The sequence below is a fragment of the Cervus canadensis genome, chromosome X (assembly GCF_019320065.1).
Source record: "Cervus canadensis isolate Bull #8, Minnesota chromosome X, ASM1932006v1, whole genome shotgun sequence".
Lineage (NCBI taxonomy): Eukaryota > Metazoa > Chordata > Mammalia > Artiodactyla > Cervidae > Cervus > Cervus canadensis.
The window spans coordinates 22,030,096-22,049,040 of record NC_057419.1 but is presented as its reverse complement, the minus strand read 5'-3'; the positions used below and the strand labels follow the sequence as shown (position 1 = coordinate 22,049,040).

General features: G+C 37.6%; 1 protein-coding gene across 1 annotated transcript; it reads left to right on the top strand.

Moving 5' to 3' along the window:
* Positions 1 to 14,357: 14,357 nt before the first annotated feature.
* LOC122435921 (ubiquitin-conjugating enzyme E2 N-like) lies at positions 14,358 to 14,741 on the top strand. Its single transcript, XM_043460029.1, has one exon. The coding sequence runs from the start codon at positions 14,358 to 14,360 to the stop codon at positions 14,739 to 14,741; it is 384 nt and encodes a 127-aa protein (XP_043315964.1).
* The last annotated feature ends 4,204 nt before the right edge of the window (positions 14,742 to 18,945 follow it).

The following is an 18,945-nucleotide window of genomic DNA, read 5'->3' as shown; positions in this document are numbered from 1 at the left end:
GATAAGGAGAAAATTAAGCCATATACGACAAACCCACAGCAAACATTATTCTCAATGGTGAAAAACTGAAAGCATTTCCTCTAAAATCAGGAATGAGACAAGGGTGACCACTTTTACCACTACTATTCAACATAGTTTTGGAAGTCCTAGCCACAGCAATCAGAGAAGAAAATGAAATAAAAGGAATCCAGATTGGAAAAGAAGAAGTAAGACGCTCCCTGTTTGCAGATGACATGATCCTCTACATAGAAAACTCTAAAGATATCACCAGAAAATTACTAGAGCTAATCAATGAATACAGTAAAGATGCAGGATATAAAATTAATACACAGAAATCCCTGTATTCTATACAATAATAAGAAAACAGAGAAATTAAGGAAACAATCCCATTCACCCTTGTAACGAAAAGAATAAAATACTCAGGAATAAATTTACCTAAAGAAACAAAAGACCTATATATAGAAAACTATAAAACACTGATGAAAGAAACCAAAGATGACACAAATAGATGGGGAAATATACCATGTTCATGTATTGGAAGAATCAATATAGTGAAAATGAGTAAACTACCCAAAGCATTCAAATGGGAATATCTTTCCTTTTTCCTTTGCTTTTCGCGTCTCTTAGTTTCACAGCTATTTGTGAGGCCTCCTCAGACAACCATTTTGCCTTTTTGCATTTCTTTTCCATGGGGATGGTCTTGATCCCTGTCTCCTGTACAATGTCACAAACCTCCGTCCATAGTTCATCAGGCTCTCTGTCTATCAGATCTAGTCCCTTAAATCTATTTCTCACTTACACTGTATAGTCACAAGGGATTTGATTTAGGACATACCTGAATGGTCTAGTGGTTATCCCTACTTTCTTCAGTTTAAGTCTGAATTTGGCAATAAGGAGTTCATGATCTGAGCCACAGTCAGCTCCTGGTCTTGTTTTTGCTGACTGTATAGAGCTTCTCCATCTTTGGCTGCAAAGAATATAATCAATCTGATTTCAGTGTTGGCCATCTGGTGATGTCCATGTGTAGAGTCTTCTCTTGTGTTGTTGGAAGAGGGTGTTTGCTATGACCAGTGTGTTCTCTTGGCAAAACTCTATTAGCCTTTGCCCTGCTTCATTCCATACTCCAAGGCCAAATTTGCCTGTTACTCCAGGTGTTTCTTGACTTCCTACTTTTGCATTCCAGTCCCCTATAATGAAAAGGACATCTTTTTTGGGTGTTAGTTCTAAAAGGTCTTGTAGGTCTTCATAAACCATTCAACTTCAGCTTCTTCAGCGTTACTGGTTGGGGCACAGGCTTGGATTACCATGATATTGAATGGTTTGCCTTGGAAACGAACAGAGATCATTCTGTCGTTTTTGAGACTGCATCCAAGTACTGCATTTTGGACTCTTTTGTTGACCATGATGGCTACTCCATTTCTTCTAAGGGATTCCTGCCCACAGCAATAGATATAATGGTCATATGAGTTAAATTCACCCATTCCAGTCCATTTTAGTTCGCTGATTCCTAGAATGTCAACATTCACTCTTGCCATCTCCTGTTTGACCACTTCCAATTTGCCTTGATTCATGGACCTAACATTCCAGGTTCCTATGAAATATTGCTTTTTACAGCATCGGACCTTGCTTCTATCACCAGTCACATCCACAACTGGGTATTGTTTTTGCTTTGGCTCCATCCCTTCATTCTTTCTGGAGTTATTTCTCCACTGATCTCCAGTAGCATACTGGGCACCTACCGACCTGGGGAGTTCCTCTTTCATTATCCTATCATTTGCCTTCTCATACTGTTCATGGGGTTCTCAAGGCAAGAATACTGAAGTTGTTTGCCATTCTCTTCTCCAGTGGACCACATTCTGTCAAAGAATAACCAGGAGAGATAAGAAAGCCTTCCTCAGCAATCAATGCAAAGAAATAGAGGTAAACAACAGAATGGGAAAGACTAGAGATCTCTTCAAGAAAATTAGATACACCAAGGGAATATTTCATGCAAAAATGGGCTCAAAAAAATGGTATGGACCTAACAGAAGCAGAAGATATTAAGAAGAAGTGGCAAGAATACACAGAAGATGGTGCACTGGGAAGACCCAGAGGGATGGGGTGGGGAGGGAGGAGGGAGGGGGGATTGGGATGGGGAATACATGTAAATCCATGGCTGATTCATGTCAATGTATGACAAAAACCACTACAACACTGTAAAGTAATTAGCCTCCAACTAATAAAAATAAATTGGAAAAAAAAAAAAAGAATACACAGAAGAACTGTACAAAAAAGATCTTCATGACCCAGATAATCACTATGGTGTGATCATTCACCTAGAGCCAGACATCCTGGAATGTGAAGTCAAGTGGGCCTTAGAAAGCATCACTACAAACAAAGCTAGTGGATGTGATGGAATTCCAGTTGAGCTATTTCAAATCCTGAAAGATGATGCTGTGGAAGTGCTGCACTCAATATGCCAGCAAATTTGGAAAACTCAGCAGTGGCCACAGGACTGGAAAAGGTCCATTTTCATTCCAATCCCTAAGAAAGGCAACCCCAAAGAATGCTCAAACTACTGCACAATTGCACTCATCTCACACGCTAGTAAGGTAATGCTCAAAATTCTCCAAGCCAGGCTTCAGCAATACATGAACCAAGAACCTCCAGATGTTCAATCTGGTTTTAGAAAAGGCAGAGGAACCAGAGATCAAATTGCCAATATCCACTGGATCATCAAAAAAGCAAGAGAGTTCCAGAAAAACATCTATTTCTGCTTTATTGACTATGCCAAAGCCTTCGACTGTGTGGATCACAATAAACTGTGGAAAATTCTGAAGGAGATGGGAACACCAGACCACCTGACCTGCCTCTTGAGAAACCTGTATGCAGGCCAGGAAGCAACAGTTAGAAATGGACATGGAACAACAGACTGGTTCCAAATAGGAAAAGGAGTACGTCAAGGCTGTATATTGTCACCCTGCTTATTTAACTTATATGCAGAGTACATCATGAGAAACGCTAGGCTGGAAGAAGCACAAGCTGGAATCAAGATTGCCGGGAGAAATATCAATAACATCAGATATGTAGATGACATCACCCTTATGGCAGAAAGTGAAGAGCAACTAAAAAGCCTCTTGATGAAAGTGAGAGAGGAGAGTGAAAAAGTTGGCTTAAAGCTTAACATTCAGAAAACTAAGATCATGGCGTCTGGTCCCATCACCTCATGGGAAATAGACGGGGAGACAGTGGAAACAGAGTCAGACTTTATTTTTTTGAGCTCCAAAATCACTGCAGATGGTGATTGCAGCCATGAAATTAAAAGACGCTTACTCCTTGGAAGGAAAGTTATGACCAACCTAGATAGCATATTAAAAAGCAGAGACATTACTTTGCCTACAAAGGTCCATCTGGTCAAGGCTGTGGTTTTTCCAGTGGTCATGTATGGATGTGAGAATTGGACTGTGAAGAAAGCTGAGCGCCGAAAAATTGATGCTTTTGAACTGTGGTGTTGGAGAAGACTCTTGAGAGTCCCTTGGACTGCAAGGAGATCCAACTGAAGGAGCCAGCAAAACAGATCAACCTATTAAGATCAATTACCATGGATGAGGTTGGAAAGGAGAGTAGCTGTCCACCATGAAAAATGCAGCAAGACCACACAGACCCACAGATGAATTCTGGGGAAAAATGGATCTGCTGCTCTTTGTACCTGCTTCTCTCTAACTGAATGCATACACAAATGATGTGTGGCTCCTATCAAAATGCAGATTTGAATCCAGTAGGTCCACTGGACCCAAGACTCTGCATTTCTAACCAGTTCCCAGATGAGACAGATGCTATTGGTCCATGGACTCCACTTTGAGTAGCAAAGATTTAACTATTTTAGGCAGTAGGAAAAAAAGAAAAGGGAGATTGGTTCAGGATGGCAGAGAAGAACATGCACTCATTTCCTCCTCCAAGAGCACCAAAATCACAACTAGTTTTCGAGACCACCATCAAATAGGAGGACGCTAGAACCCATCAGACAAAGTTTTCCCAAGTCCAAAGACAAAGGGGAAACCTCAATTAGATGGTAAGAGTGGCACAATCATGATAAAATCAAATCCCATACTGGCCAGGTGGGTGACCCAGAAGCTGGAGAACAACAATACCAAAGAAGTTCTCTCACTGTTGTAGAGGTTCTGAGCCCCACATCTGGCTTCCCGGCCTGGGGACTGGACAAAGGGACTGAGAATCCCCAGGCAGTCTGACCCTGAGGCCAGCAGGGTTTGATTACAGCACTTCCACAGGACAGGGACGGTGATGGGGGTCAGAGACTCCAGTCTCAAGGGGGTACAAACCAGACCCTGCCTGCACCAAGACCCAGAGGAAAGGAGCAGTGACCCCGTAGGAAACGGAACCAGACCTACATACTAGTGCTGGATGTTCTCCTGCAGAGGTCTGGGTGGACAGTGGCTCACCATGAGGATGGGAGCACACCAGTCCTGGGAGGTGTCCTTGGGGTGAGCCCTCTTGGAGGTTGCCATTAACCCGATCATACACCCTGTAGACCCCAGGGCTGGGTCGTCTCAGGCCAAACAACTAAGAAGGAAGAAGCACAGCCCCAACCATCAGCAGACAATCGGATTAAAGTTTTACTGAGCATGGCCTTGCCCAGCAGAGCAAGACCCAGTTTTTCCCACAGCCAGTCTCTCCCATCAGGAAGCTTACAGAAGCCTTAGCCTCATCCACCAGAGGGCAGACAGAAGAAGCAGGAAGAATCACAATCCTACAGCCGCCAGAGTGAAAAGCACATCACAAAAAATTAATCAAAATGAAAAGGCAGAGTTATGTCCCAGATGAAGGGACAAGATAAAACCCCAGAAAAACTAAATGAAGTGGAGATAGGCAACCATTCAAAAAAGAATTCAGAATAATAACAGTGAAGATAATCTAGGATCTCAGAAAAAGAATGGAGAAGATGCAAGAAATGTTTACCAAAGATCTGGAAGAACTAAAGAACAAACAGAGATGAACAATACACTGGAAGGAATCAATAGCAGAATAACTGAGGTAGAAGAATGGATAAGTGACCTGGAAGACAGAATGGTGGAAATCACTGACACAAAACAGAATATAGAATAAAAAATGAAAAAAAATGAAGACAACATAAGAGATCTCTGAGACAACATTAAAAGCACCAACATTTGCATTATAAGGGTTCCAGAAGGAGAAGAGAGAAAGGACCTGAGAAAATATTTGAAGAGGTAATAGCTGAAAACTTCCCTAACATGGGAAAGGAAATAATCAACCAAGTCCAGGAAGCACTAAGAGTTCCAGGCAGGATAAACCCAAAGAGGAACACATCAAGACACACAGCAATCAAACTGACAAAAATGAAAGACAAAGATGAAACATTAAAAGCAACAAGGGAAAAATGACAAATAACATACAAGGGAACTCCCATAAGGTTATCAGCTGATTTCTCAACAGAAAACTCTACATGCCAGAAGGGAATAGCACAATATATTTAAAGTGATGAAAGGGAAGAAACTACAACCAAGAATACTCTACCCAGCAAGACTCTCGTTCAGATTTGACAGAAAATCAAAAGTTTTATAGACAAGCAAAAGTTAAGAGAATTCAGCACCATCAAACCAGCTTTATTATAACAAATGCTAAAGGGACTTCTCTAGGCAGGAAACACAAGAGAAGGAAAAGATTTACAAAAAACAACTCCCAAAATTAAGAAAATGGTAATAGGATCATATATATTGATAATCACCTTAAATGTAAATGGATTAAATGTGCCACCAAATCACACAGACTCGCTGGGTGGATGAAAACATCTGCATATATTCACTTCTACTTACCACATAACTCTACTTAACCTCCCAAATTGTGTATCATTATTTTATATTGTTAGGTTAATCATGTTTTCATTATGGCTTGCAATTATCTTTTATTTTTGTCTGGCTATTGACTGTGAAAACTGATAAACCATCTTTTACTATTGTGATTTGTTGTTGTTGTTTAGTCACTCAGCCATGTCCGACTCTGCAAACCCATGCAAGTAGCCCGCCAGGCCTCTCTGTCCATGGGATTCTCCAGGCAAGAATACTGGAGTGGGTTGCCATGCCCTTCTCCAACTACTGTGATTATGCAACTATTATTCATTTTAATACCACTGTATCATGATGGGGCAACAGAAAATATTAACACTAGAATTCTGTATCACTAAAACTACCATTTAATAGAAAAACCTGTAATCACTTTTTAAAATCCACATGCACATTAGAATTATCTTAGAATTTTTTGAAAAGTACAAAAACGCCCAGGTATTGTTTTTCTTCCTCCAAAGCTCCATCCAGATGTGAGTCTAATGAGCAGCCATGTTTAAAAACAACTAGACTACATGATATTTTACTTCTATCTACTTTGTTTCACTTTTTCTATTTCATATTCAGTGCTCTCATTTAGTTTGTTTTTTCATTTATCCTTCTCGTTTTTCTATTGTTCTTTCTCAAGCCTTTATCAAGTATAGTAGAAAAGCTTTTGTATACATATATATATAGTATGTATAATATATATATATTTTAGAAAACTTATGAATTTTTGCCTACCAAAAAGACTTAGAGGACATTCTGGTTCCACTTGTTTGATTAAGTGTGAATAGAACGCTAGATTTCTAATTTATATTGACTCAAAACTTTGATATAGTTCCATTTATTCTGATATCTAGTGTTACCGCTAAAAGTATAGAAAGCTTATTATCTTAGTGATTTTTAAAAAAAAAATTTTAATGAGACTTAAAACTTCTAATCCATTCTGAGAATATAAAGAAATACTATGTTGTAAAAAAAAGAAACACAAGAAATTAACGTGATATATTATTAACTAAAATAAAAATTTTGTCCTAATTTCACAATATTTTATACTAGCATCCATTATTTCCGTATTGTATTTAGTTGCATTGAGCAGCTTCAGATGCATGCAATGAATTCTGATAAATTCTCTTTTCATTTTTATTCTGTTACAATTATTTTCTAATTTTGTTATGGCTTTTTAGATATGCCAATCATTTATAAGTGGACATTTAATTTTCAAATACATGGGATTTTGTTAAAGTATCTTTAATATTAATTTCTCATTTTGATACTTATTTCTCATTTAAATGCTTTCTTCTCTGCAATCATCCTGTTTTTTCAGTTTAACTTTATTGAGGCTTTTGATGGTTAAGTTGAAGATCACTCTTGGTAAATATCACATTGCACTTGGAAAATACGTGGGTTATTTTCAATATCTTTTGATATTGATTTCTAACAGAATTACACAGTGATAACAGAACAAACTCTGCATGATTTCAATACCTGTACACCATGAAAATTTTGCACTTTATGTCCTTAGATATGTTCCATTGTCTCCTAGTTTACAGTCTATGGGAACTTGAATAGAATTTGAATTCTACAAAATAAATAAATAAATGCTTTCTTCTCTGCAATCATCCTCTGTGGTTCTTTTTTTTTTTTTTTTTTTTTCAGTTTTTTAACTTTACCAAGGCTTTCAATGGCTAAGTCAAAGATTTCTCATGGTAAATGTCACACAGCACTTGAAAATTAAGTGGGTTATATTCAAGTATCTTTTGATATTGATTTCTAACATAATTTCACAGTGATTAAGAGAACAGACTCTGCATGATTTCAGTATCTTTAGATAATGAAATTTTTGCACCTTGTTTTATGTCCCTGGATGTTTCAGTTTCTCCTGGTTTATAGTGTATGGGAACTTGAACAGAATTTGTACCCTGCTGTTATGTGAAAACTGTATAAAACTTACTTATGTTGAACTGGTTCACAGTGCTTTTCAGGTCTATTATATCCTTCAACTTTTCTGTCTATTCTATTAATTTTTGAGAGTTTGATATTGAAACTCCAACTAAAAATCTTTATTTCTCTGCTTAAAAATAATTGCAATATATAGTGGAACTATATGTAACTTTGTTCTGTTTTCCAAGTCATATTTTCATAGTTTAAAGTATAAAGAAATGAAAAAAAAATTTTTTTAAGATAAGGTTTACCAATTCATTTTACAAAGCCAGCATACCTTAAATACCAAAACCAGACAAAGGTAATTTCAAGAACAACAAATTCTCAACCTCAAATTCATTTATAAATATAGATACAAATTCTAAAAACAGATTAGCAAATAGACTTAGATATGTAATTTTAAAAATCACAAAGTGTTTCAATATGAAGAAACCTATCAATACAAGTCTTTGTATCAATAAACTGAGAAAGAAAATATAAGCATATTGACAGATGCTAAAAGTAGCCATATCCCGGGGACTTCGCTGGTGGTCCAGAGCTTAGAAATCCGCCTGCCAATGCAGAGGACATGGGCTCGATCTCTGGTTCAGGAAGATCCCACATGCCATACATAATGCAGCTAAGCCCATGTGTCACAACTAGAGTCTGTGTGCTGCACCGAAAAGATCCTGCACGATGCAACAAAGACCCTGTGTGTGGCAACCAAGACCCACTGCAGCCAAATAAATACAATAAAAATAAAACCAGCCATTCCTAATAAACACTTGAAGGAAACTAGGAATACATGAAAACTAAGGATATTTATTTAAAAACCAACAACAAAAATTATCTCAAATGTCAAAACACTGAAAATATTTCATTAAAATCAAGGAGGAGACAGGGATGCACACTGTTATTATTTAACACTGTTTTACGGCTGTAGTGGTTCTCAACCCTGGATGCCCATAAAGAATCATCTGGAAAGCTTTCCCGAAATATATACCAATTCAATCTCTGACCATAGAAGTCTGGCACTAGAACTTTTTAAAAAACTTCCTGGCTGATGTTAATGCAACCTGGGATCGGAATCACTGTCTTAGAAGCGTCATCAAATGCAGTATGTAAAGAAAATAAAACAGGTATAATCTTTGGGAAAAAAGTAGGCTTGCAAAAAAATACTGAACATCCAATTAAATTTGAATTTCTAATTAACAATGAATACACTTTGAGGATAACTATGTCCCATGCAATATATATTTCCAGACATAATTATTTTAAAAAATTACTCACTGTTTATCTGAAATTATATTTAACTTGGCATTCTGTATTTTTGCTTCCTATCTCTGGTAGCCTTGAACGAAAATATATAAATCAGATCTGTTTGTTGATACTGTAACTGTCTACTCCCAAAACCTAAGAGATACTGTTAAAAAACTTTTTTTTTTTTTTGTTAAAAAACTTTTTAAATTAATAATAATATTTGGTAAGAAGGTTGGATATCAGATATATTACAATAATATATTGAATTTTTTTTACTCTTAACAATAAGTACCTAGAAATGCAAATGGGGATAAGTTTTTCATTTATAATAGTGGCCAAAAATGATAAAATATTTAGGAATATATTTAATATAAGAAACAGACTCATAAAAACAAACTTAAAATATCCTATTAAAAGAAAGAAAACTATTTATGAACAAATAGAAAGTTACAATTTTTCTGAGACAGGAATATTTAGTATTATTAAAAATTTAAAATTTCCCAAATGTGATATTTAAATTTCACTTCAATTAGAATCATAATAGGGCTTTTCTTAGAATTGCATAAAACTAACTTAAAGTCCATATAGAGAAATAATTGTCTGATAATAGCTAAACAACTATGAAAAGAACAGTGAAGTGTGACTTGCCTTACCAGATATCAGGGGATTCTATAATGTCACAAAAATTAGGTCAACATAATATTAGTATAAAAATAGATTAACTAACGGTAACATCTAGACAATCTGGAGTTAAATACCAGTATATTCAAGAGATTAGTATACAAGTGTGGTCATTCAATTCAGCAGGAAAAACAAGGGTTATTCAATAAATGAGGATGGAATAACAAGGTATCCATACGGCAGAATATACAAATAGACCACATATATATGTAAACATAAATTCCTGGATGTAAAGACTTAAATGCTAAAAATTAAAACCTTGGCAAGAAAATCAAATAGAGTAAATGTACCATCTAGAGAGATTGGAAAGACCTTCTGCAAGTTTAGAGGTTACAAGACCAAAGATGGATAGATTTACTACTTAAAATATAAAAACCTTTTTTATGGCAAAGGTATATGAACAAAGTCAAAAGACAATAGATATGGATAAGAATTTGTAACACAAATGACAAAAGTTTAATTTCTATACTATACAAAAATATCTTACAAATTGAAAAGAAAAGTATGAAGAGAAAAAAAGAAAAAATTTTAAAAAGTAAAACAGGAAAAGAATGAAAAGCCCCAAAGAAAAGCAAGCCCCCCAAAACGTGAATATACAATTCACAGAAGAGCAAGCCAGAACACATGAAAAGATGCTCAAATTCTTTAGTAGTTGGGGAATATAAATTAAAGTACTTATATGATGTCATTTTATACTCAGATTCATAAAACATAGAACTGTAACACCTAATGCTAGTAGAGATGAGGAAAAGAGAATTTTCATACACTGCTGAGGGAAATGGCACTGTCAAAGACTTTCTGGAAGCCAATGTTGCAAAACAGTTGGACACAACTTAATGACTAGACAACAACAATACAGCAACAGCCTTTAATTTTAACAAAAAGCAATTACTATATCAACCGGCAATTCGACTTCTGGCAGCATCCCTTTAGGAGGGGTGGATTAGTACTCCTACATAGGAACATACATTCAATATTTATTGCAGCTTTATGTGAGTGGTCAAGAGCTGGAAACAAAGTAAACACCTATTAAAAAGCAGGATGGCTAAATAAAGGGTGATCCTTCATAGTGTGCATGTGTGCTAAGTTGCTTCAGTCGTGTCTGACCCTTTGTGACACTATGGACTATAGTCTACCAGGCTCCTCTGTCCATAAGGATTCTCCAGGCAAGAATACTGGAGTGGGTTGCCATGCCCTTCTCCAGGATATCTTCCCAACCCAGGGATTGAACCCACATCTCTTATGTCTCCTGCATTAGTAGACAGGTTCTTTATCATTAGAAGCCACTTTCATAGCACTGAACTATAATAAATTAGTAAGAATAAGAAGAAAAATAAATTACTGATCAAAAACATTCATGGCAGCACTGTCCATAATAACCGTAAAGCCTATCAGCAGTAGAATGGATAAATTCCAATATATTCACACAACAGGAAATCATACAGTAATCAGCAAGAACAAATTGTAACTCCATACATTCTGAATGTCACAAATATATCATTGAAAAGGAGTATGTACTGAAAGGTTCCATTTATATAAAGCATAAAACAGTCTTAAAAGAAAATCTGTGCTGTTCCAAGTCAGGATAATGGTTAGTGCCAGGTGGGGGTAGAGTGGGGTATATGGAAGGAGGTGTGAGGGGGATTCTGGGACACTGGTAGTGTTCTGTTTCTTGATTTGGGTGCTGGTTACATGGGTGTATTCACTGTGGAAATTCACCAAGCAGTATACTCATGATTTGTACATTCAAAAAGAAAAAGAATTAGAGCCATTACAGTTTACAGGGATCTCAACTAGATGTTATTGGTTGAGAAATGCAGAATGCAGAAAATGAATACTAAAATACCATTTTTATACAGCATATATGATTATATGTTACTGTATATATAAATATATGTATATCTGATGACATATATAGCTCTATATAGGTCTGCGTGTGTGTATTCCCAGTCGTATCCAACTCTTTGTGACCCCATGGACTGTAGCCTGCCAGGCTTCTCTGTGCATGGGATTTCCCAGAAGAATACTAGATTCGGTTTCTATTTTCTTCTCCAGAGGATCTTCCTGACCCAGGGATCCAACCCATGTCTCCTGCATTAGCAGGAGGATTCTTCACCACCACCACCTGCCAAGCCCTCTATATTGGTCTATATGGGATAAATAAAAATATGGAAGACCATATAGTAGGTTAACATGGCTTCCCTGAGTGACAGAGAAGGGAGGTTAGGCCCTTGCTTCCGTTAGAGGAGGAAAGGTGGAAGGACAAAAAAGTGTGCCCCTGTTTTTTAAAAAGTGTATAATATGATCCCATTTATGTTTTTAAAAAAAACAGTAAAGAAGAAAATTATTTACTTAGAAATAGTTCTACCAGAGTTTAAAAACTGAGACCCAGTAAATGATACATATTGCATAATTCAAGCACCATTGCTTATTATGAACACTGTCCAGGTAAAAATATGAAGTTTCAAGATTATTAGGACTTCCCTGGTGGCTCAGATGGTAAAGTATCTGCCCACAGTGCGGAAGATCCGGGTTCAATCCCTGGGTTGGGAAAAGCTCCTGGAGAAGGAAATGGCAACCCACTCCAGTATTCTTGCCTGGAAAATCCCATGGATGGAAGAGCCTGGTGGGCTACAGTCCACAGGGTCGCAAAGAGTCGGACACGACTGAGCGACTTCACTTTCACTTTCTTTCAAGATTATTAACAAATAGCAGTGGATACAAAATGTCTAATTACTAGCTTCCAGCATTATGGTGGACAATCTAAAGATTCTTATATTTAGCTAGAAGTACTAAGTAAAAGGGATTCCCTGGTGGCTCAGACGGTAAAGCGTCTGCCCACAATGTGGGAGACCTGGGTTTGATCCCCGGGTTGGGAAGATCCCCTGGAGAAGGAAATGGCAACCCACTCCAGTACTCTTGCCCAGAAAATCACAAAAAATAAAAGCAAATCCCCAGGAGCCAAAAACAAAAATGGAAGTGAAAAAGCACAGGGGTGAGTGCTTAAATAGGGGGTACTTGTCTCTAGCATGGTGTTAATTCCCACAGAGGGGTAGCAAATGAAGCTTTGAGAGGTTAGAATTGGAAATGAGAACTTTCTGTAAAGCCAAGACCCTCAAAAGACTATTCTATTTATGTAAGGATTTTAAAACGACAGAGACCACAGGACACAGGGCTTGGGTGGGGGGAAAAAAAAAAAGAAAAGCTCTCCGAGAATTCAAAACCACAGGACTACAATTCACATTGCTTTTACTCTACCCACATAGTTCAGAAACTCCAGACGAAAAAGCCACGGTAGAATTATTCCTCAAGCAGTGATACTCCTGGGACACAAAGCAGAAGCCAAAAAAAAAAAAAACTTCTCTGAAGAGATACTTCTACATCCCAAATACCATGAGATTTTCCCGGGGCAGGGTGGGGGGGGGGCGGGCGGGGCGGGAATATGTATATATATATAAGCCCTGCTAATAATGAGTTCACAATAAAAAAATGCCAAAGCCCCTGAGTGAACAATCCAACCTGTCCTAGTCTGCATGTACAAGAAACAAACAATTCTACCCCATGAATTCCAAATACAGCGGGAGAGAAACAGAAAGTGGTTATAAAGGAAATACACATAAAATGACTGAAAACCAGAAAGGAAGCGATCAAATCCTAAGAATAGAACTAAACTCTATGAAATTAGGGAACTTTTTGAGAATATAAGAAACTTCTAGAGAATACAGTTGATCTTATTTGCCTAGTTACATAATCGCTATATAATGAATTAGTGAATACTGAAGTTTACTCCTCCAGGAAATACAGAGTTTGTTCCTGGCGAGCCTACGGTCACACATTTCTTTTTTTTTTTTTTAATATTTATTTGACTGCATGAGGTCTTAGTTACAGCACATGGGATCTTGTTCCCTGACCAGGGTTTGAACCCGGGCCCCCCTGCATTGGAAGCACAGAGTCTTAGCCACTGAACCACCAGGGAAGTCCCCACACATTTCTGTCAATCAATAATGTCACCTTGTTTTGAGTGTGCTTCTGTTTAAGGACACCTCATGTGATATATTTAGTTGATTCCTTAACACTGAACTCACGGCAGCATTGTAACTCAGGCCTGAGCAAACCTTATCTAATATATGTATTTTCTTCTTAAGGCACCTCACAATCTTCTTGCACTCGGGAAAACTAGATAGCACTTCAGCACTATATTTGGGGCTATTTTAAATAGCAAGATAACCAACAAAAAGCACACAAATTAAAAAAACACAGCACTAAATATACCTCAAAGAGGTGACTTGTTTATAGCATGAGAGCGACACAAGAAGGCAGACCATCACCTTGTCCCACGACAGCTGGGAACACGGACAACCCCAAATAATTGCTCCTTTTGCATGTGACCACCATAAACATTACTTTTGGGTTACACACAGATTTTGAGAGAGTAGGTGAATTCGCAAATACAGAATCTGCAAATAATAAGGATCCGCTGTGGATCTGCTGTATCTTTATATTTCCAGAGTTGGACAGGATATTTTTGGTTTTTGACAAGATGCAAAAAGCACAAATTATAAAGGAAAAGACTGACAAACTGGATAAATTAAAATAAATTGAAATTTAAAACTTCTGCTTCAAGACCAGAGGCCAAACTCGGGATCTGACAAGATGGCTAGGCTGCCCTGCAGAGTTATCAAGGAAACCCAGAGTCTGCTGGCAGAACCAGTTCCTGGCATTAAAGCAGAACTAGATGAGAGTAACGCCCATTATTTTCATGTGCTTGTTGCTGGCCCTCAGGATTCCGCTTTTGAGAGAGGGACTTTTGAACTTGAACTATTCCTTCCAGAAGAATACCCAATGGTAGCTCCTAAAGTACGTTTCATGACCAAAATTTATCATCCTAATGTAGACAAGTTGGGAAGAGTAAGTTTAGATATTTTGAAAAAGTGGTCCCTAGTACTGAAGATCCGAACAGTTCTGCCCTCTATCCGGGCTTTGTTAAATGCTCCCAATCCGGATGATTCATTAGCAAATGATGTAGTAGATCAGTAGACCAATGAAGCCCAAGCCACAGATACAACTAGAGAGCATGGACTATATATGCCATGAATAGCATTTACATTGACGCAATCACCAAGTGTGCATCACTTCTGTTCTGCCAAGACTTCCTTTTTTGTTTGCATTTAATGAATACAGTCTTACAAACATTGTAGAATAAAAGCCCAGAAAGCTTCAGTCCTTTGGTGATTAAATGCACATTAGTAAATCTATGTCTTGCCCTGATTCACTGTTGTGAAAAATGAGCAGAGACTAGAAGTGTCATCAAAACTGTTGACACACTTTTAAAAGCAGGGCCCCACTCTGGTTTTATTTATTTCCCCCATCATGGTTTAAGTATAAAGCACTGAAAATGAAGGAAGTTGTCAGGGTTAGCTACAGGGGTGTGGGTGTTTTTATTATTTTTTTGGTGTGGGGAGATAGTTTTAATTTTATGGACTCCTTTCCCCCTTTTTGCATGCATGCTCACTTCAGTCATGTCTGACTCTCTGTGACCCCATAGACCACAGCCTGCCCTTTTTATGGTGATCTGATTGCACTGGTTAAAGCAGCTAACCAGTTCTTTAGATATATGCTCTCTATCCAAATCTAACTTTATTCAGACGCTGTAGATGGACAAACTTGATTGTTTGAATCAAAATGGGAACATTAAACAAACATCACAGCCCTCACTAATAACACTGTGACTCTGCTGTCAAGTGTAGAATCCTCTTCAAGAAAAAGCTTGTAACCACTTTGTATGGCTTTTCTGAAAACTTTTGTAAATCTTACTTTTTAGTAAAATATTTTTTGTTATTCTACTTATACTACTTTTGCCTTTGTACAGTTTATTGTGTTTATTTCATGGGTACAGTGTGACAATTCTATTTAAAAATGAAAACTGATGGAACATTCTACAAAATAAAGGAAAACTTTTGCTTGAAAACATCAATATATCAGAAAGTGAAAAATCAAGTCACAGACTGGAATAAGTTATCTGCTTCCCAAATCAAGAACATAGGATTAGTACTACTCAATCAGCAATGTATGTGTATTCAAGACACTTCTCAGAGCATATTATTTTGATCTCACTACACCAAATGTTTATCAAAAGCTTGAATCAGATAAAGAGTATTTCTGGAGAATTCCCTGAAGGAAGTGCAGATCACCCACCCCTCTAGACAGGTAATTACAAACTTAAAGGACTAGAGAAGCCAAGATAATAACAAAATTATATGAATGCAAATATGTGACCCATGGAGGTCACAGGCACATCTAAGGGACAGTTATTCACTCCACAGAACACTTTTGAAGGTTGATTTTTGCAATCAGATTGAAACAGAATGGGACCTTCTGGTCCGTGCCCCCGTGTCCTCTGCCTGCTTTTTATTTATGGAAAAACTTTAGCCAAGGACTAAGTTTAATCAGAGAAATGTTCTGTTCTCTTCTGAAAACAGTCAAAGGAGATCAAATAATAATAATGTCATTAAGTCATTAAGCATAGTCAAGGACCTTTAGTTCTTTCTCAAGGCCTATAGATAATATTCAGAGCTATATCCTGTCAGGTGTCTTACAGATACTGAAACCCCAGGTAGAGACGTTAACTACACGATGACCAGACTGTACTCCTGACATAAGGGGCCACAATTCTGAGAACTGGCCTTAAAGAAATGGAAACAAACTGAGCCTGGAACTGAAGGTCAACTGTACTTAAAACAATGAAGATGATGCTGGTTAAACCACTGATGCCCAATTTGAGGTGATGGAATTCCAGTTGAGCTATTTCAAATCCTAAAAGATGATGCTGTGAAAGTGCTGCACTCAATATGCCAGCAAATCTGGAAAAATCAGTAGTGGCCACAGGACTGGGAAAGGTCAGTTTTCATTCCAATCCCAAAGAAAGGCAATGCCAAAGAATGTTCAAACTATTGCACAATTGCACTCATCTCACACACGAGCAAAGTAATGCTCAAAATTCTCCAAGCCAGGCTTCAACAGTACATGAACCGTGAACTTCCAGATGTTCAAGCTGGATTTAGAAAAGGAACCAGAGATCAAATTGCCAACAACCTCTGGATCATCAAAAAAGCAAGAGGGTTCCAGAAAAATATCTACTTTTGCCATCTAGTTTTGCTTTATTGACTACACCAAAGCCTCTGACTGTGTGGATCACAACAAACTGCAGAAAATTCTTAAAAAGATGCAAATACCAGACCACCTGACCTGCCTCCTGAGAAATCTGTATGCAGGTCAAGAAATAAGTTAGAACTGGACATGGAACAACAGATTGGTTCCAAATCAGGAAAGGAGTATGTCAAGGCTTATTTATAAGCCTTATATTGTCACCCTTCTTATTTAACTTATATGCAGAGTACATCATGTGAAATGTCGAGCTGGATGAAGCACAAGCTGGAATCAAGATTGCTGGGAGAAATATCAATAACCTCAGATATGCAGATGACACCATCCTTATGGCAGAAAGCAAAGAAGAACTAAAGAGCCTCTTGATCAAAGTGAAAGAGGAGAGTGAAAAAGTTGGCTTAAAACTCAACATTCAGAAAACTAAGGTCATGACATCTGGTCCCATGACTTCATGGGGAAACAAGGGAAACAGTGAGAGACTTTCTTTCTTGGGGCTTTGAAATCACTGCAGATGGTGACTGCAGCCATGAAATTAAAACGCTTGCTCCTTGGAAGGAAAGCTATGACCAACCTAGACAGCATATTAAAAAACAGAGACATTACTTTGCCAACAAAGGTCCGTCTAGTCAAAGCTATGGTTTTTCCAATAGTCATGTATGGATGTGAGAGTTGGACCATAAAGAAAGCTAAGTGCCAAAGAACTGATACTTTTGAACTGTGGTGTTGGAGAAGACTCTTGAGAGTCCCTTGGACTGCAAGGAGATCTAACCAGTCAATCCTAAAGGAAATCAGTCGTGAATATTCATGGAAGGACTGATGTTGAAGCTGAAACTCCAATACTTTGGCCACCTGATGCGAATAACTGACTCATTTGAAAAGACCCTGATGCTGGGAAAGATTGTAGGCAGGAGCAGAAGGGGACGACTGAGGATGAGATGGTTGGATGGCATCACCGACGTGATGGGCATGAGTTTGAGTAGGTTCTGGGAGTTGGTGATGGACAGGGAAGCCTGGCATGCTGCAGTCCATGGGGTCACAGAGTTGGACACGACTGAGTGACTGAACTGAATTGACCAATTTGAAGATGACTGTCAGAGCTGACTGTACTGTTTCTTCATGAACCCTCCTTCTGTCTGTCTATCAAAGCTCTTACCCGCTGCTTGTTGGGGGCAGGGATGGGGGTGGTGAGCTGGCCTTCGGATAGGTGTTCACCCTCCTGTCCTGCCCCCCCACCCTAGTTGCAGGCACTTGAAATAAAGCAAACTTTCCTTTCCAGCAACCCCGCCTGTTTATCAGCTTTTGAGAGGCGAGCAGCTGGACCCCACCTTTTGGTAACAAGATGACCACTTTAAAACCACATATTTAAATTAACCAAACTCTTCCTCTGATAGCAAGAGGCTGGTATCTAAGACAGCCAAACCACATTTTTCCAATTTCTATTAAAATATAATTTTATGAATTCTAATATATTGTGAATATAACAGTATACACTGAGGAAATTCAAAAATAAAGATTATGAAGCATGTGAAAAAACAAACCAAAAAAAAACCCCACAGAGGATTAGTACCATGAAGGGTTTTAGAAATCAATAAGAAAAAGATAAATAGATATTAGAAACACAAGCAAAGGATAAGAATAAGCATTTTCTTAAAAGAAAACAGACTAACCAACTAATGAAAAGATGCTCAATTTCATTTGTAATTAAGAAATATAAATTTAAAATGAGATATTTCACAACTCTATATTAATTGTATAACATATATACACACATACTTTGTAAAACTGAATTGTAGTTAAGCACAACTCTTGTCAAGCATAAATTTGCAACATTAAATGATAATGTTTAGTAAAATCAGAGGACATTTTTAAGGTAAAATTTCCAATAAAGGCATACAATTAATCCCAGAGATTAGAAGCCCAAGGGAGAAAATGAAAGTTGTAGAAAGAAACCTACGAATAAATAACCAAATGACATTCAGGAAGCAACAAAAAAAGACTCAACTGAACTGCCAGAGATTGGATATTTCTTAAAACAACTATTCCGGGATGAGAAGTGGATTTTCATGTGAGATAATGC